This window comes from Phyllostomus discolor, chromosome 4, assembly GCF_004126475.2.
Source record: "Phyllostomus discolor isolate MPI-MPIP mPhyDis1 chromosome 4, mPhyDis1.pri.v3, whole genome shotgun sequence".
NCBI classification, from domain to species: domain Eukaryota; kingdom Metazoa; phylum Chordata; class Mammalia; order Chiroptera; family Phyllostomidae; genus Phyllostomus; species Phyllostomus discolor.
This window is the reverse complement of record NC_040906.2, coordinates 61,802,336-61,829,797: the sequence shown is the minus strand read 5'-3', so window position 1 is coordinate 61,829,797 and position 27,462 is coordinate 61,802,336. Positions and strand designations below refer to the sequence as shown.

Below are 27,462 nucleotides of genomic sequence, written 5' to 3'. Positions count from 1 at the left end.
AGCCCAGTGCTGGTAAAAGCCAGCCTTGCTGCACAACTTTGTTCTTTATACACACAGACAGGCCCTGCAGAGGGAGCCACAATCTGGATCACTGATAGCTCCAAACAGGTTTCTCAGGGCCAGTCACAGACAACATCTAACACAGGTCTGCACCAGTGTCTTTGCAGATCTACCGAATACACAAACAAATATAAAGAGGCAGCCAAAATGGGAAGACAAAGAAACAGGCTCCAAATAAAAGAACAAGGGAATTCTGAAGACAAGGTAAATGAAATGGAGGCAATCAATTTAACAGATATAAAGTTTAGAGTAATGATTACAAGGATGATCAAATCATGAAAAAATGACAAAAAATTAAAAAGGAGCAGTCAGAAATAAAGAATCTAATATTTGAAATAATACACTGGAAAGAATAAACAATAGCTTGCATGAAGCAGAGTATCAAATAAGTGATTTGGAAGACAAGGTAGAATAAAACAGCCAAGCAGAGCAGCAAAAAAAAAAAGGGGGGTATTTCAAAACAATAAGTAGAGTTTGAAGGACCTTTGGGACAACATAAACTGTTAACAACATCAACATCATGGGGATACTAGAATGAGAAGAGAGTGAGCAAGGGATCAAGAACCTACTGGAAGAAGTAATGACTAAAAACTTCCCTAACCAGCTAAAGGAAAAAGACACATAAGTATAGGAAGCACAGAAGACTTCCAAACAAGATGGATCCAAAGAAGCACACAAGACACATCATAATTAAAATGGCAAAGCTTAAAGACAAGGAGAAAATCTGAAAAGTTGCACAAGTAAAGCAGTTACTTGCAAGCAATCTCACACAAACTGTCAGTTGATTTCTCAAAAGAAACATTTTGGGCCAGAAAGGATTGTCATGGAATATTCAAGGTGATGAAAAGCAAGGAGCTACAACCAAGGCTATTTTATTCAGCAAGGCTATCATTTAAAATGGAAGGAAAAAGGAAAGCTTCCCAGACAGGAAAAAGCTAAAAGAGTTTGTTACCACCAAAGCTGTATTGCAATAAATGTTAAAGGGCTTGCTTTAAAAAGAAAAAATAACCCAGAAGAAAATGGCAATACATACGTATACATCAATAAGCACCTTCAATGCAAATGGCTTAAATGCTCCAATCAAAAGACATAGAGTAGCTAAATGAATAAGAAAAAAACAACAACAACATACATATGCTGCTTCCAAAAGACCCACCTCAGATCAAAAGATACACAGAGACAAAAAGGGATGGAAAGAGATATTTAATGCAAATGGAAAGGAAAAGAAAGCTGGGTAGCAGTACTTACATCCAACAAAATAGACATTAAAACCAAAGCTACAGTAAGAGACAAAGAAGGACATTACATAATGATAAAGGGAAAAAATCCAACAAGGAGATATAACCCTAGTAAATCTTTATGTACCCAACATGGGATCACCTAAATATGTAAAGCAAATCTTGAAGGACATAAAGGCAGAGACTGACAGAAATGCAGTCCTAAGAGGGGATTTTGACACTCCATTGAATTCAATGGATAGGTTGTCCAGGCAGAAAATCAACAAGGAGACAGCAGCCTTAAATGACACACTAGACAAAGTAGACTTAACTGATATCTAGAGAGAATTTCACCCCAAAGTAGCAGAGTATACGTAATTTTTGAGTGTACATGGAACATTTTCTAGGATTGGCCATATGTTAGGACACAAGTCTCAATAAATTCAAAAAGACTAAAATCATATCAAGCATCTTCTCTGATCATAATGCTATGAAACTAGAAATCAATCACAAGAAGAAAACTGAAAAATACACAAAGACATGGAGTCTAAATAACATGTTATTAAACAATGAAAGGGTCAACAACAAAATCAAGGAAGTAATCAAAAGATACCTTGAAAAACAAAAATGAGAATACACAACCTAAAGTCTGTGGGACATTGGAAGAGCAGTGTTAAGAGGGAAATTCATAGCATTACAAGCCTATCTTAAGAAACAAGAAAAAGCAGAAAGAAAATCTAACTCTACACTTACAGGAACATGAAAAAGAATAACAAAGTCCACAGTAAGTAGAAGGAAGCAAAAAATGAAGATCAGAGCAAAAATAAACAAAATAGAGTCTTAAAAAGGTATAAAACTTAAATGAATCCATGAGCTGGTTCTTTGAAAAGATAAACAAGATTGACAAACCTTTAACCAGACTCATCAAGCAAAAAAAAGAGAGAACCCAAATAAATATCAGAAATAAAAGAGGAGAAATAAAAACTGAAACCAAAGAAATACAAAAGACTGTAAGAAAATATTACACACAACTATATGTCACCAAATTGGACAAACTGGATGAAATGGATAAATTTCTAGAAATATACAATCTTCCAAAACTAAAGCAGGAAGAATCAGAGAATCTGAATAGACAGATTACACCTAGTGAAATTGAATCAGTAATCAAAAAACTCCCAACAAACAAAAGTCCTGGACCAGATGACTTCACAGGTGAATTTCACCAGAGTCTGAGAAGAACTAACACCTTTCTGTAAACTATTCCAAAGAATTCAAGAGGAGGGAAGACTCCCAAGCTCATTTTATGAGGCCAGCATTATCCTAATTCCAAAGTCAGATAAAGACACTACAAAAAAAGGAAACATATAAGCCAATATCCCTAATGAACATAGATGCAAAAATCCTCTGCAAATTATTACCAAACCGAGTACATCAATGCATCAAAAGGTCATCCAACATTACGAAGTGGAATTTATTCCAAGGATGAAAGCTTAGTACAACATTCGCAAATCAATAAATGTGATACACCATAAAACAAAATAAAAAAATCTCATGATCATATGATAGATGCAGAAAAAGCATTTGATAAAATCCAGCACCTATTTATGATAAAAACTCTCAGCAAAGTGGGAATAGAAGGAATATACCTAACATAATAAAGGCCATAAATGACAAACTCACTGCCAGCATCATACTCAATGAGCAAAAACTACGTCCCCTTAAGATTGGAACAAGACAGGGATGTCTGTTTTCATCTCTCATATTCACCATATTGGGTTGGCCAAAAAGTTAGTTTAGTATTTACCATAAAATAAAAGGCACAGTTTATATTTTCATCAATAACTTCATTGATTTGGATATTTTGTATATGACAGCTATTTCCTGCATGGTATAACATTGATTGTTCTCAATTAATGTGTTGATTTGCTTGCTATCAACTTCAACTGGTCTATGCAACCATGGATCATCATCCAATGAGAAATCCCCAGCACGTAACTTCACAAACCACTTTTGACATGTTTGATCAGTCACATCACCTTTTCTATACACTGCACAAATCTTTTTTCACATTTTAGTTGCATTTTTACCTTTCTTGAATTAAGAAAGCATTATATGCTGAAAATAGTGCATATTTTCTTTCATCTTCAATATTAGAATGGCTATATTTAAAAATCACCAATTTAATGTTTTTTAAAAAATGCACATTGATATGATAGCTGTCACAATACAATCTAACAAAACTTTCAAATGAAGTTGAAGACCACCAAGCACTACTAGAGCCATCTTATGGAAAACCAAAAAACTTTTTGGCCAACCCAATAGTATGGACAGTCCTACTCACAGAAATCAGACAGGAAGAAGAAAAAAAAGTCATCCATATTGGTAAGGAAGAAACAAAACTGCCATTATGCAGATTACATGATACTGTACATAGAGAATCCTAAATATTCTACCAAGAAACTATCAGAACTGGTAAATTAATTCATATAAGTAGCAGTATATAAAATTAATATCCAGAAAACAGTTGTATTTATATATGCCAATAATGAACTATCATCAGAAAGGGAAATTAAGAAAACAATTCCTTTCAAAATTGCTTCCAAAAGAATAAAATAGCTAGGAATAAATTTAACCACTGATGTAAAAAAACCTGTACTCAGAAAATTGTAAGACACTCGAAAGAAAATGAAGAAGACAAATTAGTGGAAGCACATACCCCATGTTCGTAGATAGGAATAATTAACATCATTAAAATGTCCATATTACCCAAGGCAATCTACAGATACAATGAAATTCCAATCAAGATACCAATGATATATTTTACAGAACTAGAACAAATATTTCAAAAATTTAGATGGCACCACAAAATACCCCAAATGGCAACAGCAATCTTGAAAAAGAAGAACAAAATTGGAGCAATCACTCTACGTCTATCAAACTACACTATAAATCCATAGTAATCAAAACACTATGGTACTGGCATAAAAACATACATGTAGATCAATGGAACAGAATAAAGAGCCCAGAAATAAACCCACACCTTTGTACTCAATTCATAAATGACAGAGGAAGCAAGCACATAGAATGAGCTAAAGATAGTTTATTCAATAAATGGTGTTGGGAAAATTGGACAGATATGTGCAGAAAAATGAAACTAGACCACCTTCTTATACCACAAGAATAAATTCAAAATGGATCAAAGATTTAAATGTTAGATCCCAAACCATAAAAATCCTAGAGGAAAGCATAGGCAGCAAAATCTCAGACATTACTCATAGCAATATTGTGTCTGATATATCTCCTTAGGCAAGAGAAACAACAAATAAACAAGTGGGACTACATCAAACTAAAAAGTTTTTGTACAGCAAAGAAAAACATCAACAAAATAAAAAGACAAACTCACTGAACAGAACATATTCACTGATACCTCTGAGAAGGGGTTAATATCCAGAACTTACATATCAGTTATAAATTCGACACCAAAAAAAAAAAATCAAACAATCCAATTTAATAATGGGCAAAGGAACTTAATAGACACTTCTCCAAAGAGGAAATACAGATGGCCAATAGATATATGAAAAGATACTCAACATCAGGAATCATTAGAGAGATGCAAGTTAAAACCACAATAAGATGTCACCTCACATCTGTTAGAATGGGTAGCTTCAATAAGTCAACAAAGAACAAGTGCTGGCGAGGATGTGGAGAAAGGAGAACCCTTTTGCACTGTTGCTGGGAATGCAGATTGTTGTAGCCACTGTGAAAAACAGTATGAAGATACCGCAAAAAATTAAAAATGGATCTGCCTTTTGATCCAGCAATCCCACTTCTTGTAATGTACACAAAGGAAAACAATTACAGTACATTTACACAATGGAATACTCAGCTGTAAAAAAGAAGAAAATTTTACCCTTTGCGATAGATAATATGGATGGACCTGGAGAACATTATGCTAAGTGAAATAAGCAGTCAGAGAAAGACAAATACCACATGATTTCACTCATATGTGGAATCTAATGAACAAACTGAACTAACAAGAGAAACAGAGACAGAGTCATAGATGGAGAACAGGCTGAAAGCTCGGGGTGGGGGATTTGGGTGGTGAAGGAATCAAGGAAAAAAGAAAAAGGACTCATGGGCAGGGACAACAGTGTGGTGACTGCGGAGGAAAAGGGGGGTGGTGGAGGTGGGAGAGGGCATAAGGGGAATAAATGGTAATGAAAAAAAATGAAAAAAGTTACACCTCAAAAAGTTAAATTAAATTAAAAAGTACACACAGTATTCTTTGACCTAGCAATCCTTAACAATCACGCTGAGGCAATCATCCGCTACGTGCTCAAATCAAATAGGCACAATCACTGCTGCTCCTCATATGTTGCTTACAGCACTGAGAGGCTTAAAGTAATTAAATAATCAATATAAGAAGAGTAATTAAATCAATTATGTCATATACAATAGGAAAATGTACAGTTATTAGAAAATATATATTCTATATTTACTGCCATGAAAAGATATTGCTAAAGGAAAATGAAGATTACAGAACAGTTTGCCTAATATCCATATATGTTTATGTCAAAAGGAAATACTTATTAAAATACATTTGCTGGGTTGGGGGGTTGTCTAGAAGGACACTGAACCACTAAAACATTGACAGTCATTACATTTCTTTAGGATGTTCCAATTTTAAGTGATTTTGTTTTATTTTTTAAATATTCACATGTGTTTTTCTGAGTTTTCTACAGTGGTTGTGCATTAATTGTGTAATTAAGAAAGAACTTTGAAAAGAAAAGAAAAATAAGACTAGACTTTAAAATACTTAATAATATTTTAATTAATCCAAAGTCAAGGTTCATCAAGATTCTCTCTGAGTCACATCTCCATTTGTAAAATCTGAGATGGTCTTCTTACCAGTTCCATCTGCCATCCTGTCCATTACATGTCATTTAGACTTGGAGTGTGTTTTACCCTGGTACTTCTTGTACTTATGAAATGTGACCAAAATGCCACACTAGAAAAATCCTCAATGGAAATATTTTATTGCATTATACTTTAGGCTTAAGTGTTCAGCGATGAATTTTTCATCCTTGTCTCTGACCTTGCAGCATCCAGTGGAACTTTAATGACTTTGAACATTGTAATCTAATTAAATACTGTATAAACTTATATTACTGTCAGGCAAATAAGACACATTTTCATTTTCTTTAACAAATGACAGTTTAAAACCCTGAAGAATACACACACATAAGCAATTCTTTTTAGCAATGCATTACCAGTGACACTACCTGCTGAGATGTAATTTAGGCATTTAATTCTTTTTATGGCTAGTGACATAGCTCATAGATCATACAAAGGAAAGGCTGAAAATATTTTTTCTCTTATAATGATAATATATAAATTAAGGGTAAATGTTGCAAAGTAAGAAAAATTTTGGCCTCTCACAAATATTTTCCTAAATGAATAATATTATCAAGAATAAACAGAGGTAACATCAAGTAAATTAGCACAAAGCACAGTGAATATTTCTAAATATAGCTCTCTGTAGCCCAAAAAGTAACAGGTCACTTATTTTCTATATGTATAGGGAGGTGGGCAGAAAAACCTGAATTAACTTCTGGAGGGTGGGCCCCTAGCAGTACAGGCTTCCCCTGCTCTAGGGGAACTCACCTGTTTTAGGAACCCACCTGTATCACTGAACCAGCTAGAATTGTGAGAGGCTGCATTCAACTTCAAAAAAAAAATCAACTGGACTTCTTTTGAAGACTCTTTCAAATAGGCTTTTGCCTATTTCATAATGGGTGATTTACAAGTGCACTTGCCTAAACCACGCTGAGTGTTTAGCAGTTTTTGACCAAAACAGCATGATTCCCGTGCCCCACCCTCCCCATTCACCTGATCCTGCCCCCGAGCAACTTTTTCTTGTTTCCCCAGATAAAAGAAGCCCTCCAAAGGAAATGATTTGCTGATGTGGGAGAGGTGGGTGGGGTGGGGGGGGAGGGGGACACAGCAGGAACACTAAAAGACATCAAAATCAATGAGTCCAAAAACTGTTTTGAGCAGTGGAAAAAATGTCTTGATAGGTGTATTGCATCAAATAGAGAGTACTTTGAAGGTGACAGAACTTTAAACATGTAAGAATAAATACACATTTTTTATAAATAAATTTCATGGTTTTGGGGGTCCTCATACTTTAACAATAGGTATAAGATATAATTTTGCGGCCCTGGCTGGTGTGGCTCAGTGGATTGAGTACCAGCCTGTGAACCAAAGGGTCACTGGTTAGATTCCCTGTCAGGGCACGTGCCTGGGTTATGGACCAGGTCCCCAGTAGGGGGCATGTGAGAGGCAACCACGCATTGATGTATTTCTCCTTTTCTTTCTCCCTTCCCCTCTCTCTCCTTTTGCCTCTCTCTAAAAATAAATAAATGAAAATTTAAAAAAAATACATGATTTTGTATAGCTGAGAAGATTTAATAAATCCTAATGTAAATATTCTGGTATTTCTTGTGCTTTCCTTCTACGTACATAGCAAATAGTGAATTAATGGCCACCACTGTTCTAAACCAAAACACTATCCTACCCACTAATAAGTAATAACAGTATTATAAACTAATTTTAGCTAATTTTCTTACTTATCAATGCAATGATATTTCCATGGTGTAAGCAAATGAAGAGGATTATCAAATAAATGGTGAGGTTATCAGAAATGTATGAGAAATTTTTAAAAATCAGTAAGACAAGCTATATTTATATATTTTAACTTAGGGGAAAACCTATTTTTCTTTAGACACAGGACAAATGATATAAGCAAATTTACATACAATAATTTAAAATTCCTAAGTGGTTACCCTGCTTGAACAAGTAGAGTTAATGGACATTGAAACAAGCAATCAAAAATCAAGCCACAGAGTTGCTGGGTGTTTTCAATTTTGTTTTGCATTGCTAAAGAAAAACAGTTAATACAGCTAACTACAATTGAGTTCTAGAGGAAGTCAGTCACAAGTATGAATTACACCTTTGTATAGTAAGCAGTTACTTAACTGTGTAAGATGAGTTAAGCTGCACCATGAATTTCCACCTTGTGGTTCATACAAGCTATTAAGAGTATAGTAACGTGTCTTTTCTTGGCTATCAGCCTCCATTATAATGTCTGTAATTGAAATCTGTGTTTATGTCTAAGTATACCTAATATAAAGGGATTTTTTAAAGACATAAAATAGTTGTGGGAGAAAACTCATTTTCTGAAACTTGTAAGACCAGCAAAATTCCTATTATTCAATTCCTTTTAAATGAAACCAAATTGATATATTGGCAATTTTATCTTGTTTTCAAAGAGCCAATGTTCAACACCACTTAGCAGGTTAAGAGTTTTTCAAAAGGAAACAATAACTATGTATTGCATACTATGTGACACTAGGATTAAAAACTTCTATGCTTCCTTTATTCCTTCTCTAATAAATGAATATGATTTTTTGTCCTTAACAGAAGACATTTTTTCATTGCTTTTTAGAGACAGAGGGAGGAAGGGAGGAAGGAAGAAAGGGAGAGAGGGAAGGAGAGAGAGTGCAACACTGATGTGAGAGAGAAACATCAATTGGTTGCCTTCTCATATTTGCCCTGACTAGGAATTAAACACACAAACTAGGTATGTGCCCTGACCTGGAATAGAACCTGCAAACTTTTGGTTTATGGGACAATGTTCCAACCAAGTGAGCCACCACTGGCCATGACAGATTGATTTTAACTAAGGTATCCCTAATATTATACAATTTGATATTCTTCCAAAATGTTATATTTTGTGGGTCGTCAGAAATTGTATTTTTTAGGTAAAGGGCATTTCTAAATGTTGGAGTGATAAATATGCCTAAGTCAAAATGTAATGAAATCATCAAGAAATCTTTTATCTCAAACAGTAACAAAAAGTACCTTTGAAGAATCAGGGACTCACATCTCACCATCATACATATTTCAGTTGAAAAAGACACCAGCTCACATCACAGTTGGTTAAAAATCATTTTCTGTTTTTTCAACTACAGCTCATATACAGTATTACATTAGTTTCAGGTGTACACTCTAGTGATTACACATTATATAACTTAGTAAGTGATCATCCCAATAAATCTCATACTCATCTGACAGCCATACATTTTTAGTAGAATATTATTGACTATATTTCCTATGGTGTACTTTACACCCTCATGACTGTTCTGTAACTACCAATTTGTGTTTCTTAATCTCTTCACCTTTTTCACCATCCTCCCAACACTCTTCTCTGTCAACTGTCAAAATGTTCTCTGTATCTATGAGTCTGTTTCTGTTTTGCTAGTTAATCTATTTTGTTTTTTAGATTCAACTGCTAATAGATATATATTTATTGCCAATTTATTGTTCATATTTGTTATCTTTTAAAAATTTTTTCTTCTTGAAGAATCTTTAACATTTCTTGTAATACTGGTTTGGTGGTGATGAATTCCTTTAGCTTTTTCTTGTATGGGAAGCTCTTTATATGCTCTTCCATTCTAAATGATAGCTTTGCTGGGTACAGTAATCTTGGTCGTAGGTTCTTGCTGTTCATCATTTCGACTATTTCTTGTAACTCCCTTCTGGCCTGCAAAGTTTCTATTGAGAAATCAGCTGACAGTCTTATGGGAGCTCCCTTGTAGGTAACTAACTTCTTTTCTCTTGTTGCTTTTAAGATTCTCTCTTTGTCTTTAACCTTTTGCATTTTAATTATGAGGTGTCTTGTCTGGGCCTCTTTGGATTCATCTTGTATGGGATGGTCTGCGCTTCCTGGACTTGTATGTCTGTCTCTTTCACCGGGTTAGGGAAGTTTTCTCTTATTATTTTTCCAAATAGGTTTCCAATGTCTTGGTTTCTCTCTTCTTCTTTCAGTGCCCCATCATGGGAATGCTGATATGCTTGAAGCTGTCCCAGAGGATCCTTACACTGTTCTCATTAAGGGGGGTCCTTTTTCTTTATGCTGTTTTGATAGGGTGTTTTTTGATTCCTTATATTCCAAATTGCTGATTTGATTCTCAGTTGCATCTACTCTACTCCTGATTCCCTATAAATTATTCTTCCTATCAGTTGCTGTATCCTTCATTTCTAACTGGTTCTTTTTTATGGTTTCCCTGTCCTTTTTCATGCTGTTGAAGTTTTCACTAAGTTCCTTGGGAATCCTTATAACCAGTGTTTTGAACTCTGCATCTACTAGATTGCTTGTCTCCATTTCTTTAATCTTCACCTGTACTGGTTTTTTTTTTTTTTTTGTAGAGAGAGAGGAAAGGAGGAGCAAGAGAGAAAGTTTGATGTGAGAGAGAAACATTAATTGGTTGCCTCCCATACTCGCCCTGGCCAGGGATCAAACCCATAACCCAGGTATGTGCTCTGACTGGGAATCGAATCCACAATCTTTTGGTGTATGGGACAGTGCTCCAACCAACTGAGTTACCCAGCCATGGCTCCACATTTTGTTTAGTTCTTTTTCTGGAGTTTTGTTCTGTTTTTTTTTTTTTTTTTTTTCATTTGGGCCATGTTTCTTTGTCTCCTTATTTTGGCAGCTTCCTTTTGTTTGTTCCTATGTATTAGGAAGAGCTGCTTCCTCTCTCAAGCTTTGTAGAGTGACCATATGTGGTAGGTGTTGTGTAGGATCTAATGCACAACTTTGTCAGTCACCCAAGCTGGGCACTCCAGGTACTTCTCTCCCTCCCTGTGGGCTGTGTACACCCTTCTGTTGTAATTGAGCCTTTTTTAAAGTGTATTTTATTGATTATGCTGTTACAGTTGTCCCAATTTTTTTCTCCCCTTTCTCTCCACTCTGCTCTGCACTGCTCACCCTCCAGTATCCCCCCCACCTTAGTTCATGTACATATAAGTTCTTTGGTTTCTCCATTTCCTATACTATTCCTAACCTCCCCCTATCTATTTTATGCCCACCCATTATGCTGCCTATTCCTTGTACCTTCCCCCTCCATTCTCCCCCTCCACCTTCCCACTGATAACCTTCCATGTGATCTCCATTTCTGTGATTCTGTTCCTGTTCTAGTTGTTTGCTTAGTTTTTGTTTTTTAGGTTCAGTTGTTGATAGTTGTGAGTTTGTTGTCATTTTACTGTTCATAGTTTTTGATCTTCTACTTCTTAGATAAGTCCCTTTAACATATCATATAAGGGCTTGGTGATGATGAAGTCCTTTCACTTGACCTTATCTGTGGAGCACTTTATCTGCCCTTCCATTCTAAATGATAGCTGTGCTGGATAGAGTAATCTTGGATGTAGGTCCTTACCTTTCATGACTTCACATACTTGTTCCAGCCCCTTCTTGCCTGCAAGATTTCTTTTGAGATATCAGCCGATAGTCTATGGGAACTCCTCTGTAGGTAACTGTCTCCTTTTCTCTTGCTGGTTTTAAGATTCTCTCTTTATCTTTAACCTTGGATAACTTAATTATGGTGTGTTCCTCTTTGGGTCCAATTTCTCTGGCACTCTCTGGGCTTCCTGGACTTCCTGGAAGTCTATTTTCTTCAACAGATTTGGGAAATTTTTCTTCATTATTTGTTCAAATAAATTTTCAATTCTTTCTCTTCTCCTTCTGGCACCCCTATGATTTGGATGTGGGAACATTTAAAGATGTCCTGGAGATTCCTAAGCCTCTCTTCATTTTGTGAATTCTTGTTTCTTCATTCTGTTCTGATTGGATATTTATTTCCTCCTTTTGTTCCAAATCATTGATTTGAGTCCTGGTTTCCTTCCTGTCACTGTTGGTTCCCTGTATATTTTGCTTTATTTTCCTTTGTGCAGCATTCACTTCTTTCTTCATTTTGCAACCAAGCACAATCATTTCTGTGCACATCCTGATTACTAGTGTTTTGAACTCTGCATCAGATAGGTTGTCTATCTTCTCTTCATTTAGCTCTTTTTCTGGAGCTTTGATCTGTTCTTTCATTTGGGCCATATATCTTTGTCCTAGCACACCTGTTATGTTGAAAGGGGGTGGGGCCTTAGGCATTTGCCAGGGTGGGGCAACCCTCTTTGCTGCATTGTGGTGCTGTCTGTGGGGAGGGGTCAAAGAAGGAACAATGCTGTTTCCTCTAGCCCCACTTTTCAATGAACTCTCCTGTGAAACTGGGAGTTTCACCCACCTTCACAATCCCCTACAGTCAGAGGTTTTGAGTCTAGTTTCCTGGTCAGCCAGCCCCACCTACATGTGGCCCATATGGTCCACAGCCTTGCTGCAGGTCCTCCCTGACTGGTTGTCTGTCTCTGCCCCTCCTACCAGTCTGGCTGAAAGTTTCTTTAACTCCTTGGTTGTCACAGTTCCATGCATTTTGATTTTCTGGTAGTTCTGGTTGTTTATTGTTTTTAAATTTGTTGTTATCCCTCTTTTGGTTGTGTGAGGAAGCAAAATGTTTCTACCTATGCCTCCATCTTGGCCAGAACCACTGCATGTTTTTGTTGTAGTTGATGAGCCTTGATTGCTGTTGGCATGTCAATGAGAGGGATTTACCCCCAGGCCAAACAGCTGCAAGGACTGTCTGTGACCACCAACCACCATGGAGAATCAACTGTGCAGGGGGCCAACCTACTGAGCAGAACATACTTCAGTGGGGCTCTGGTTCCCACTGAGTCCGTGCCTTAAGCATGTTGCTTGTGGAACTTGCTGGGTGGTGCTTCAATGTGCTCTAAGGCTGTCCACCAGATGCACTGGCTCTGGGGCCTCCTGGGAGGGGCAAGCCAAGGTCAACTGCTGCCTATATTCTGCTCAGCGCCACTCAGCATGAGTGACAAAGCAATCTCCAGATAGTGTTACTTGGGCTGGGCTTGGAGGTGCCCAAGTGAGGCCAACTTGTGAACCAGGGCTGACTGCTGCTAGTTATGGGTCACTTAGTGAGAGGTATGCAGCATGCCAAGGCCAGATGCTGCTTGTTTGAGAGATTTTAGGAAGGTCTGAATCAGGAGTCAATACAGGTCATTAGTATGGAAAAGCCACTGGAAATAGCTTGGGAGGGCCAGTAAGTTGGTTGGGGTAGGGTCTCAGGGAATCATCAGGGCAGGATGAACAGTGAGGTTGATGGAGACTTAGATATGGCGTCTGCCCACTGGCTCTGTGGTGGTGGTGGTGGTGGCATCTCAAAAAAGGAACGATGGCCTCTGCCAGCACTGTTGTCTGGGAGAAAGTTGTCCCCACAGCTCTCGCCCTGGTACCAGACAACTTCTTTCCTCCTTATATGTCCTTGGTTCCTTTCAAGTTGCTACCCTAGTGCCTGAGGTAGGCACTAAGTAGAAGGAATAAATCCAAGTAAGTACATGCACATGGGCCCTTTAGGAGGAACTGCCTGGGACTCTACAAGCCTCTGTCTCCCTTAGCCTCAATCCAAGCTGGTTTTTATAGCCAGAAGTTATAGGGACTTCTCTTCCTGGCACTAGAACCTTGGGCTGGGGGCCTGTTGTGGGGGTGAGACACCTTGCTCCTCAAGGGAACCTCATGAGCCAAGATTTCCCTCCTGATTTTTACCTGTACCACGTGTGTATGGGACCCTTCCATGTCTCTGCCTCTCCTACCATGTGGCTTCTTCCTTAAATCCCTAGTTTTAGGACTTCTGTTCAGCTAGATTTCAGGCGGTTCTGCATAATAATTGTTCTGTAGTGTAGTTATCTAAATCTTGATGTGGTTGTGCAAGGAGGTGAGTACATTTACCTATACTGCCATCTTGACTGGACGTCCACATAATACTTTAATTTTGAGCCAATGATGATCACAACAATTAGAAGCTTAACAACAGGATGTACTTTGGGCTAAACGAAATATATAGAGTACCCAGGCCCTGGCTGGCGTAGCTCAGTGGATTGAGCACGGGCTGGGAACCAAATTGTCCCAGGTTCGATTCCCAGCCAGGGTACATTCCTGGGTTGCAGGCCATAACCCCCAGCAACCTCACATTGATGTTTCTCTCTCCCTCTCTCTCTCTCTCTCTCTCTCCCCTTCCCTTCCCTCTCTAAAATAAATAAATAAATAAAATCTTTTAAAAAATTATAAAAAAAAGAAATATATAGAGTACCCAAACACATCTTTTTAAAAAAATACCATTTTTATTTATAATATTTCACAATGTGAAATTACAAATATATTTCCCAGAGAACACTGAGCATATCCTCTAGCAAATAGACTTTTCTCATTTTTCTTTAATATATACTTCTTTACCACAGTCTTTACCACCATGGTCCTATGTAACCTGACTTCTGTCCACATACATGCCTGAAACAGCACTTTCAGGGCTGAATAACAGTCATTAAAAACTCTGGTCCTGCAGTCAGAGAGACCCTTGTTTGAATGCTGGCTCTGCCAATTCCTACCTGTGTGACCTCAAGCAAATAACTGAACTAAGTTTTTTCTCTTGACAGAAGGAGGTTGATAATAAACTACTTAACAGGTTTTTCATAGTAACTGAAGTCATTTAAAACATATTAAGCACAGTGCCTGGCACAGAGCAGGCACATTACATAGACTCTGCTGTTGCTAAAGTTCTGTCACTCTGCCAGGACTTTATTGTCTAATGACTGTCTCGGTGCCCAAGAGTCAAATGTACACCCAATTCCACTGCCTGTGGCTTGAATATTGTAGAATAAAATTATTGTAAGGATCCAGGTCAAAGAGAGCTACAACAAAACCATTGTTTTAAAAGAAATTAGTGGGACTTCCAGCAAGATGGAGGAATAGGTGGACACACCGTACCTCCTTGCACAACCAAGATTAGAACAACAACAATTTACAGCTAGAATAACACCCAGGACTGACAGAGGATTTATCTGAATGGAAGTCAGACAGCCAAGAAGTTGAAGTAGACCCATACATCCAGACTGGTAGGAGAGGAGGAGCCAGGTGGGCACAGGTCAGTGGCGCGCGGAGGTTGGGGAAAACTTGGCGTGAAATGGGCCCCAAAGCCATCCGGGGCACGCAAAAATGCAGTGGTGATCCCTGAGTACGCAAGCTGCGGCTGGCAGACCCAGTGAGGCAACGATTGTGGACCAGGGCAGAGATCGCAGCCCAGGATCCCAGAGAAGGGACTAAGATCCCAGGAGAACGGAACTACCGCCATTGTTCCCTCCCTCCCGCGCCCCCACACATAATGTCACAATCTAGCCACTGGGGTGCCCAGCCCCGGTGAACACCTAAGGGTCCGCCCCTCACCGTAACAAGAGCGACCAGACCGGAAAAAAAATTTAAAAAAAGGAGAGACAGGGAGAGATATGTTTCCAACAGAAGAACAGATCAGTCCCCCAGGACTCATCTTTTTGAGTGACCAAGAAATAGCCAATCTATCAGATGCACAGTTCAAAACACTGGTGATCAGAAAGCTCACGGAATTGGTTGATTTTGGGTGCAAATTAGATGAAAAAGTACAGGTTACCATAAAAGAGATGAAGGTAGATACACAGAGGAAAGCCAATAGTGAAGGGAAGGAAACTGGGTCTCAAAACAATACAGTGGACCAGAAGGAAGATAGAATCAACCAAGCAGGAAAGCATGATGAAATAAGAATTCAAAAAAACGAGGAGAAGCTTAAGAGCATCCAGGACATCTTTAAACGTTCCAACATCTGAATTATAGGGGTACCAGAAGGGGAAGAGGAAAAGCAACAGATTGAGCACGTATTGAACAGACTGAACAAATAATAAAGGAGAACTTCCACAATCTGGCAAAGGAAATAGTCTTCCAAGAAATCCAGGAAGCTCAGAGAGCCCCAAAGAAGTTGGACCCAAGAAGAAACACACCAAGGCACATCATAATTACATTAGCCAAAGTAAAACAAAGGAGAGAATCCTAGAAGCAGCAAGAGATAAGGGGACAGTAACCTACAAAGGAGTTCCCATCAGACTGTCAGCTGATTTCTTAAAAGAGACCTTACAGGCAAGAAGGGGCTGGAAAGAAATATTCCAAGTCATGAAAGACAAGGACCTACATCCCAGATTGCTCTATCCAGCAAAGCTCTCATTTAGAATGGAAGGGCAGATAAAGTGCTTCTCCAATAAGGTCAAGTTAAAGGAGTTCATCATCACCAAGCCCCTATTTTATGAAATGCTAAAGGGACTTATCTAAGAAAAGAAGATAAAGAAAAAACATGTGGAGTAAAAGGACAGCAAACTCACAATTATTAACAACCACACCTAAAGCAAAACCAAAAGAAACTAAGCAAACAACTAGAACAGGAACAGAACCACAGAAATGGAGGTCACATGGAGGGTTAGCAACAGGGGGGTGGGAGGAGGAGAGAGGGGGAAAAGGTACAGAGAATAAGTAGCATAGAATGTAGGTTGAAAATAGATAGGGGGAGGGCAAGAATAGTATGGGAAATGTAGAAGCTAAAGAACTCATAGGTATGACACATGACATGAACTAAAGTGGGGGGCTATGGGTGGGAGAGGGTGTACAGCGTGGAGGGGAGTGAAGGGGGAAATGGGACAACTGTAATAGCATAATCAATAAAATATATAAAAAAAGAAAAAAAAGAATTAGTGAAAACTATTTGCTGATTTCTGAGAGAAACAAAAAAGAATAGGTTCCTTACCATGGTCAGTGCACTGATTTCTGACATCCTCTAGGCTTTCTACTTTGATATTTCCTTGAAGAAAAGTGTAACAGCTGTCTTGGAACTGAACCCAGGAGGATGAAGGACAGTCTATATGGGAAAAGAGAAAGAAACGCTGTTAAGTAATTTGAAAACAAGAATTTCATGAATTCCTAAAGATAAGGATATTAGTTCTTCGATTTTCATAGGAAAAAAAGAAAGGCAGTTGCCCTTGTTAATCTAGCCCCTCCTGAATGCCGTTCAGTGGCTGGGTAAAGTACCAGAAGGAACAAGGGCTTTCAGTCTTTGTTAAAATAAGTTGATGAGTGTGATAGGAATTTATTTCTCTCCAACATATATGTGGAAAAGAGAACTGAGCAAATGACTCTCTTCTGATTTTACAGAGTAAAGTTCAAAGTCTTTGGGTTGCTTAGGAATTCAGATGTAAATTACAGCATTATTGCCAAGACAACAAACTATTAAGACAAACAGAATTACAAGCCCTCTTCAAAGTTATCTTTGCAGTATGCAGTAATAGTTCCAAAAGTCTTAATTTTACAATATCTCTTGTTAAAATTATACTTTCAACAACAGAGAAGAAAATATGTTTCTGGGTTATGAATATTCATAGAAGTTTTCATATTGCACAGGAAAACAAGACTGATATTCTTATGAATGTTCTTAATTTAGCACCTCATCAAAGGAGACTCTTTGAATTGGTCCTATGAAACAGAACCATATCTCTTCCTCTACTGCTGTGAGCTAGAGGTGCATTTCCTTTGTATCTTGGTCTTTTCTGTTGTTGTTGTTCATTATAAAGGTATGCCTTTTTAAGCCTTAGTTCTGAAAATTCATTATTACCATTAGAAGCAAAAGTAGGCCTGTAAGAGCTTGGTTTCACTGTCCAGAATGGACAAAGGATGTGATGAATTCACTGAATTCCAGTGAATAAAGGAGTACAAGGCATTAATCTTCCATATTCTCTCAGGTCTATACAGGGAAAATCACTAAGATTTTACCTAGTTTTAAGATCTGTAAGTATTATCACTTCAACACAAACAAGTAGAAAAATGCTGTACTACAAAGATCAGAAGTTAACAATGTGCTATGTTAGTCTAAATTCAGCAACCTTGATTTTGTTAAGCTCACAATATGATGGGGGGACCATGAGCTGTCCCCTATACTAGACCTCAGATTTTTATATAGCCCAAAGTACACCATGGTCAGCAAGCTAGAATATTTTCCAGGCTTCTAGTAACTTCTAGACAATGAGGTGTGGAGAAGTAAAATGTGTAAAATGTGCCTTTAAGAGGAAGAAGTGTACATTCTGAAACTTATTGCCCCTTTCCCACTGGCTGGAATGTCGTTAAGCCAACTTTAATCCTGGAAATAGTGGAAACAGCCTGGGAATAACAGGACGATGAGATGGAAGGATCCTAGGTGGAGCCATCATATCATATTCAGATTGTACCGAGAACAAAAGGAAACTTCTACCTATCAAAATCCACTGTTAATTCAGGTCATTATTTTAGCAGCTGGATCAATAACCTAATTAATACAATGGGCTACTTAAAATTATCTGATGTATGAGGCCTGAGTTTTTCCCTGGCCTCATACTGCGTGCTTCATGTAGTAGTTAAACCATGCAAGACGCATTAGCATGAGGGCAGGTATTCCAACGTACAATTTATTCTGTGTTCAGGTTTTTCCTTTCCTGCTGTTTTTTAAACATGCGTTACACGTGTGACTACCTTGGCTTAAAATCCTGGGAATCCAGATCTTTCCTATTATGGCTGAAAGGTATTTGAATAGGGATGCTTTATCAACAAGCACTTTCCTTGGGGAAGATGCTCTTGATAAAATATTAAATAAAAATAATTCTGGCAATAAAATTGTGTGTACACTATGATCTCAACATTTAAAAAGCAACAAACTCCAGAAATGTTCAGGAATTGGAGAGACCAGACACCTTTATAGGAGGAGGGTTCAGGGGCAGCTTGAAAACAAGGCTCTTGTTGGAAAGTCTGTATAAGGAGCAGCTAGCCCCTCGATCCCCTTCCTGAGAAACAGCACTTCCCCACCTCACTTTCAGTATACATCTCTGCTGCCTTCTTTGAAAGGCTGGCCCTTACTCAGAACAAAAGACTTTTGTTTCTCTAAATCCACTTTCAGGTCATCAAACATTATTCCCTGTCTGCTCATCCTTTGAGGTCTGGGCCTACCATGTATACCGTCTTCTCCAAGGCTTCACCACTGGAATTTATGTTGACTTCCACTTGAAATCTAATCACATAGTTCCTTCTCTTCTGAAATGCCATCCAATGGCTGGGTAAAGTACCTAAAGGAACATACATGGCTTTGATGTCAAACAGACTAAGGACAACTTATTTCCTGTTTCCTCAAGGGGGAAAAAACCCCTCAATGAATTGTTGTCAGCTTTAGATAAGAAGCTACAAAACTGCAGAGCTTAGTGCCTAATTCAAGGAAGGTGCTCAAATCACATAGTTTCATTGTTACGTCCAAGAATGGTCCCTTTCCCACAACACCAGTGACCTTTCTGACAAGGGGACCTATTAATCTTTGGATTTCCAACACCTCAGAAAGCTCTTGGACTGTAAGAATTTAAATATTTCGCTGAATGAATGCTCTCTCTTCATCCTTAAATAGCTTAATTTATCATCTTTTTGGCATCTTCAGACGCTCTTTCCAGAGTATTCATCTTTTCCTTCTAGAAGTACAATAAGTTTCTTATCTCTTATAACTGGACTGAACTTGCTGCCAATTCTAATACTTTTAATATGATTTTTAAAAAGTAAACTTTTAATTGAAATATACCATACTATGTGTAAGTCATAAATACACAGCTTAGCTTGGTGAATGTTCGTAAAATGGATATACCCATATAATTATCAAGATAAACAGAATATGAACTTTTTTTGGTCACCACTCCCCTTCAAAGGTAATCATTATCCTAATTTCTAGCACCATAGATTACTTTTGCCTATTTTTGAATTTTATAATAATGAAATCAGGCAGTACGTACTCTTTTGTGTCTAGTTTCTTTGGAGAAACAGTACTTATATGAGATTCATTCACGTTGTAGTGTGTAGTCATAGGGTGTTCTTTCTCACTGCTATATTGTGTTGTATGAATTTATTCGTTCCTCTGTTGATGAATATCTGGGTAGGTTCTAGCTGGTGGCCAGTACAAGTAACCCTGCTGTAAATGTCCTGTGCACTTCTTTTGGTGCACATATGAATGCTTTCTTGTGATTATATTTCCAGAAGTGAATTGCTGGGTTGTAGAGTGTATACATGTGTCTAGGTTTGGCAGATAAGGCCAAACACTTTTCCAAAGTAGTTATAATTTTTATAAGCAGCAAGCAGGGTTTTAAAAAATTGTTTGATAATCTTTGCCTTTAATTATAATAATATAATATTTAATGAAGTTACTAATGTATTTGAGTTTATATTGACCATCTTATGATTTGTTTTCTATTTGTCCTACTTGTTTTGTGTTCCTTTTCCCCCTTTTGTCTTCTTTTTGGATTACTAAACATTTTTAATTACATTTTTCTTTTATCGTATTAATTATATATTCTTTAATTTTATGTCTGTAGTGAGTAACATGACAACTACAACATGCCACCTTACTAGAATTTATTAGCACCTAAAATAAATTTGTACTTTTACCACTTCTTAGACAATGCTAGGATCTTGTAACACTTAGTTTCATGGACTTCCCCTCCTTGGTATTACTGTTTTATTACTATTTCAAATGGTCAATATTCCTTTATATTTAAACACATATTAACCTACTCTGTTGTTCTTCATTCCCCCTTACATTTTTCTGTTACCAACTGGGATCATTTTCCATTTGAAGAAATTCCTGTGGTGTTAATTTTAGGTGTAGGTTTACTACAAACTCCCTCACTTGTTGATTTTTTGTAAATGTCTTTATACTCCCATCATGTTTGAAGGATATTTTTGCAAGTACAGAATTCTACAATGGCAGTTTATCTGTCATTTAAGATGTAATTTTATTGTTTTGACTTTGATCATTCCTACAGAGAAATCTCATCAGTTTAATTGTGGCTCTTTCTATCTGCTTTCAAGATTTTCTTTGTCTTTGGTTTTTAGCAGTTTGACAGTGATATGCCTCGTGTTTTTTTTTTTTTTAATCTTAATTATCAACGTACTAGTGGATTCTGTAGCTTATTTTTATTGGTCACTTTTGGAAAGTTCTAGGCTATAATCACTTCCAGTAGCACTCCATTTTCTCCCTCTTCCCTTTCTGGGACTCACATTATATACGTGTATGTTAGACTTTTCACCATGTCCCATATGTTCTCTTCAGTCTTTTGTATATTTTCAATACTTCTGACTCTCCATACTATAATCTTGTTCTTTCTGGTTTACTAATCTACTCTTCAGTTTTAACAAAAAGGTTGTGAAACGCATCTACTGAGTGCATAATGTCAGTGATTTTTCAGATACAGAATTTCAATCTGTTTATATTTTTATAGATTCTGGGTCTTTGATGAAATTCTCCATCTTATTATCTACATCCTTGGACTTATTATAATTATTTTAAAGTACATTCCTGATAACTCTAATTTCTCAGTCCCTTAACAGTCTTTTTTTATTTTTGTTTTTCCCCTTTTGTTTGTTAGTCTTTTGTTATGCCTGGTAGTTTGTTTTATTTTATTTCATTTTTTAAATCAAATACCAGAAATTGTGTAAAAAGAAAACAAAACATCTGTAGAGACTCCTTATGATGTTATTCTCCTCTACAAAGGAACCCAGTGGGCAGCTAGGGTGTGGAGGATTGCCTTCATGCGGTTGGGGCTGAGCTGACCGGAGCAGGTGCTACAGCCTTTGTGAGGCCTGGTATCTACGGACCTCATTTGAAAACGTGGGTCTTAACTAGAGCTCCTCCTCTCTGGCAAGTTAAAACTCAAAGTTTTGCCTTCTTAAACACCATGAGACTGCCCCAAACTCTGCTCTGCTTTGAGCTGCTTTAAATGTTGGCAATTCTCCTAAGGGGGGAAAGTAACACATTATTAGGCTCGTGTCAACCAACAGCCACAGCAGCAATCTGAGCTGTAAATACAAGTCTTATGGGATTTGATCTGGGTTTTCTAGTTGTTCTCAGGGCAGCATTAGTCTCCCACTCTGTTAGAGTCAGGAGCAGAATTCCCACTTTCACACTTTTGGACAAGTCGTCAACAACCGTTTGTCCATCTAGCCATCATCCATCCAACAAATATTTGCTTAGTAACTCCTGTGTGTCCGGTAGAATGGGTAGCGCTGAGGAGGAAGGAGAAAGGGATATAAAGAGGAATGAGTCCCACCCTAACATGTTCAGTCTGATGGGAGAGTATGATGTATAAACATGACACATATAGCAAATGTCTGATAGGCAAAATGCTATAAAACCATTGAAGAAAGAACAAATAACCTACAGAGTAAGGGACAATTCAAAAAGGAGACAATATTTGAGCGCCGACTCACAGGATAAATGAGTTTGCCATGCAAAAAGGGGAAAAAAGACAAAAAAATACCTAGCACAATAAGAGGCACCAAGTAAGGAATCAAATATTTGTTGATTGAGTAAACTAGACAGGTCTCTCCCTCCTTCCTCTTCCTTCTGCCACCAGATAATGTTTTCTGTATTAGACATAATAGACAAAACAGTCATTTCCAGAGTGAAACTCAGATTGTCACAGGGCAAATATTCTAAACTGGAAAATTTGATTTTTTTTCTTCTATTTTTTCCTGGTTCCATTTGTTATATTTTCTTTAGCTTTATGGAAATTTTTTAAAAGATTAAAAAGGAAACAGACTCCATTACACTTAATGACACTTGAGACACCTTTATAAATCACTGGAAGTTCTTGAACCACAAATTAAGAAATGTTCTCTTCTATTATTCCTAGTCAAAGCTATACATAGTATTTTATTTTAGTTTTTAAATATTTTATTTATTTATTTTTAGAGAGAGGGAAAGGGAGGGAGAAAGAAAGGGAGAGAAACATCAATGTGTGGTTGCCTCTTGAGCACGCCCTACTGGGGACCTGGTCTGCAACCAAGGCATGTAACCCGACTGGGAATTGAACCAGTGACCCTTTGGTTTGTGGGCTGGTACTCAATCCACTGAGCCACACCAGCCAGGGCTACAAATAGTATTTTCTATTGGTAATAAATAACTCAAGAATATTGAAAAATGAAAATAAATATTAAAATCAATAATTTAAAAATACTGTTTATGTGGAATAAAGCATATCTATTAAGTCACAAAAATATATTCAACACCAAGGTAAAATTTACAAATTACTTTTGTGTATTTGTAGTTCTTATACTTTATAATGAACTCTGATACATAAAGTATCTACTGATTAAAATACATTCCTATTTCGTTGCTAGCTCATGTGACAATTCTCCGGACATGTCCAACCTTCTCTGTAACCTCTGACTCCTCGAACTTCTGCAGGACTGTGCACTGTACTGGTGTGAGAGGCCCTTTCTGGTTACGAGATTACAGACTCACTCAGTTACCCTAAATGACAGAGATCTATTGTGAAGATACATGGGGTAGTAAGCAAGGCAAAGCTCTTATCTCAGCAGTCACATGGGCCTCTTAGGGTTATTATACCAGTTTCCTACCTTGGGCCTCTGCCCAGCCTTTGATTTTGGAAATCCTCCCTATTTTGATCAGTATGGTTAGAGTGGTGAGCTCAATATGGCACAAACTGTGAAGGTCTATGATTGAGAACCACAGGTAGCCATTCTTTTTGAAAAAGGGGCATGTTGCCCTTTGGTGACTTCCACACACTCACATGGTACTCACCAAATCCTGCCCTGTGGGCTCACTATCTGATGTGATGTTTATCTTGGTTCCCAACTGGACTGTTAACTACATGGAAACAGAGACCTTGTCTTAAATTTAGCTTCCCGGCACCTCCCCCCCCCCCCCCCCCCCCCCAGTAATAGCTATCACAATGTCTCGTCCGTCTGTAAAACGAGAGCAGGCAGAGAAGCAGAGAAGCAGGACAGTGCAGGGCTCTGATCAGGCTTGTTCAGCTGTGGAGACAAAGTCCAGCTCTAACCACACATTCCTGGCTAAGTAACTTAACTTTACTGTGCTGCAGTTCCTTATTTGTGAAATGGGTATGATAACAGCACCTAATCTCAAAGGGCTATTGTGAGAATTTGCCTAGGGGCTACAGATTCCACAGTGGACAAAATGGAAAAAAATTCCTGCTGTCCTAGAGCTTATACTAGTTGAGGCAGACACACAAAGACAAGTAAGTGAAATAATATGTTAGAAGCTGTTTTATATTTAGATGGTATAATAGCAATCTATTGCTAGGTAGCAAATTAGCAGCTTAAATGAACAACAACAACAACAAAAAACCCCACAGTATTTCACACAGTTTGTCTGCGTCAGGAATTGGGAAGCAGCCGCTTAGCTGGGTGATGCTGGCTTGGGGTATCTCATGGAGTTGCACTCAAAGATGTTGGCCAGGGCGACACCCACCCAAAAACCAAGGAGGCTCAGCCTCTAGGAAGGCTCCCTCATGTGGATGGTGAGCTGGTGCTGGTGGTGGGGAGGAAGCCTCAGTTCCTCACCATGTGACTTCTCCACTGGGCTGCTCAAGGGTCAAGTGACTCAAATGAGAACAAGGTAAAAGTGCAATGTCTTTTATAATCCAGCTTTGGAACTCATGCTGTTATTTCCACAATATCCTGTTGGTTATAAAGGTCAGCCCTAATCAGTGTGTGGGTGAGCTACACAAAGCACGAATGCCAGGAGGCATCATTTGCCAAGATGGCCCATCTTGGAGGCAAGCGATCACAGATAGTCCCAGGTACTAAGGAGAAGTAAGAGAAGTAAGATCCTTAGTGTAGGGTAGGTGTTATGGTTGCAATCTTAGAAAGGTGTCTAAGGAAGGTATCAGAAGACATATAGCCCTGGCTGGTGTGGCTCAGTGGATCGAGTGACAGACTGAGAAGTGGAGGGTCACCGGTTTGATTCCAGGTCAGGGTACATAAAAGGGGCAACCAATGAATACATAAATCATAAATAAGTGCAACAACAAATCAATGTCTCTCTCCCTCAAAATCAGTTTTAAAGAAAGAGGAAGAGTTATAGGCAGAAAAATATAAAAACTGGTGACTCACTTCCTCAAATCTTTCAACTGCGTTTCCCTGAGGCTCATTTCGGCACTAGCAGTAATTCCAGTTAGTTTATTCAGCACTGAACCCTTCTTCTCTTGCTACAGGTCACAGGAACAAGCTTTAAGCATTAAGAGATAAAGTTAGTTTTATTTTGAGAACAATATTCAAGTAGCACAGGTGGCCAACACAAGGCCCACGGGCTGAATCCAGCCCTCCACCTTGTTTTATACAGCCCAGCACTTTGTTTCCACCCGGCGGCAGCACTGAGCTCTCAACTTTTAAGGAGTAGTTACACTTACACAGTTCTGAAATTACATTTGGCCCTTTGAAGGCAAGTGTGGCCCCTGGTGAAAATGATTTTGACTGAAGTTGAGGTTGAGTATTTTCTGTGAGTAAAGTCGTTGAAGTTCATGTACTTCATGAGTGGAATGCTGAACTGAGCCTCCTTCAATGCTAACGACCCCTGCTATAATCCCGCCTCCCCAAAATATTGCCATAAGTTTTCAATTACAGGTTCTGTAATATTTCCATAAAGTATATCTCAATAAATATACTCTTCTAAAAGAAAAAAACCCTGCCCGCAAAGCTCTCTTCAAAGTCCTTTTCTATTACTGTTACTTTTTTGCAGCATTCCTAAAAGATAGATTGTTATTAATAATATACCTATATAACTCTTTATGGATTTTATAATTTTATAATTCTATTGATTTAATTAGTACAGAAATTTTGGAGCCTGATGACAATTTTAAAGCTTGTACTTAACTCCAAAAGTTTTCATATAGTTGCTCTACCTAAAATTACCTTGTACTAAAATAAAATGGCATATCTACAGGAATATTTTACATTACTGGTTAGTTCTCATAGAACTCTCTGTTCCCTTATAATTTCTTTTTTTAAACAACCAGGCACAGCATAAGAGGAAGTGATCCTTGGGACATACTTGTTCTAAATGTTAACAAACGAAAGGCAAAAACTGTATTTTTTTTCTTTGTCACCAATAAGACCTTTGCCCCTTCTCCCATTAAGATATGAGCTTCAGTCACTTACCTTCCACAGGGCAACGGTGGCATAGACAAAGCAAGAGGAGAAGCTGTTTATGACATTTACCGTGTATATAGGAGGAGGCAGTGGCTGTTCCAAGTCTCTGACTAATCCAGAGCCTGGAGGCCCTGGCTTCGAGATCTCCCTGAATCTCAAGGAACTCCAGTCACCCTGCGACCCCGTCTCCTTTCCACCTCACCCTTCCCACGCAGCTTCCAAGATGTCCACCTCCCCCTTGTCCCCTCACACTCCTTCTCAGAAGAGTTCTCATGACATTTATTCATAGAATGGGGATGCCAGTCAGTGTCACTCTGCTCCTCTTCGCTGGGTCACTGGGCAGCCCTGGTCCATTTTCTTAGAGAATCAGTCTCAAGATTTACCCTCAAAATATAAAATGACCCACAAAAGGAATGAAATACTCGATATGAATTATAAAATTGTCAATGACACTTGTAAAACTAGTTTTTAATACATGAGCACAGTTTTTACAAGCTTCTCAATAATGACAGAAGTCCTGAAATAAGACCTAACTGCAATTTTACTTTTTCATTGGAAGAAAAGTAAGCATTTATTAACATTTGAAATTTAGAAAAACTGTATGTGAGGAAATTTCCCCTGAAACATAACTGTGCCATCCACAAGGGTCAGAAAAAGTCTCATCAACAGATTAAGATGATTCAGTGCTTCAAATTCAATTGTGAGATGAGTTCAAAGCAGAAATAAAATAATTTGAAAGAAATTACAATCCCATTATCCCGTCTGCTTTTTGAATTATTTATCTAAAAATTTTTTGTTCTTTTATTATAAATTAGAATAAAGTACAGAGACACTTATCAAAACAAAACAAAAACCCACAAGGTAGTAAAGTCTCTGCTATGACAGAGTTTCCTCTTGGTAGGGGGAACGACAAGCAAGAAAACAGTGAGTAAACAAGATGTGTTCAGACAGAATTGAGTGTTTGGGAGGAGAAGGAAATATGGGCTGTGATAGAAAATGTGAGCTGTTCAGGGAAGACGTGGGGAGGTGACACATGGATGGAGATCTGAGGGGTGTGGGTTAGGGCCGCCCTGACAAGCACTGGGGAAGGGGAGGGTGGTCTGGGTGGAAGAACTGCGGGGGGCTGACTCCCAGCAGGTCAGTGTGGGTAAACAGAATGGCAGGAAGCATGGTAAGAGATGACACCAGGAAGGCAAGGGCACCTCACCTAGGGCTTGTAGGCTGTTTCAATTCAAAATTAATAACCTACATCTTTACAAATCAGTGTTTTCATATTTTTCAGGTAAATACCCAGAAGAGGAGTTGCTGGAACATGTGGTAGTTTTAGTCTTAATTTTTAAAGGAACTTCCAAACTGTTTTTTCCACAGTGGCTGTACCAGTTTACAATCCCACCAACAGTGAGTAAG

The 27,462-nt window shown here is 38.2% G+C and overlaps 1 protein-coding gene across 3 annotated transcripts in view; it reads right to left on the bottom strand.

Annotated features, from left to right (window-relative positions):
- LOC114494221 (CD302 antigen) overlaps window positions 1-27,462 on the bottom strand; it is a 148,937-nt gene that overhangs the window by 15,659 nt on the left and 105,816 nt on the right. For all 3 annotated transcript variants that reach the window (XM_036023423.1, XM_028509161.2, XM_036023422.1), the window contains one exon: window positions 16,838-16,948. In XM_036023423.1, coding sequence (XP_035879316.1) covers window positions 16,838-16,948 — 111 coding nt within the window. The remainder of the gene's footprint in view (window positions 1-16,837; window positions 16,949-27,462) is intronic.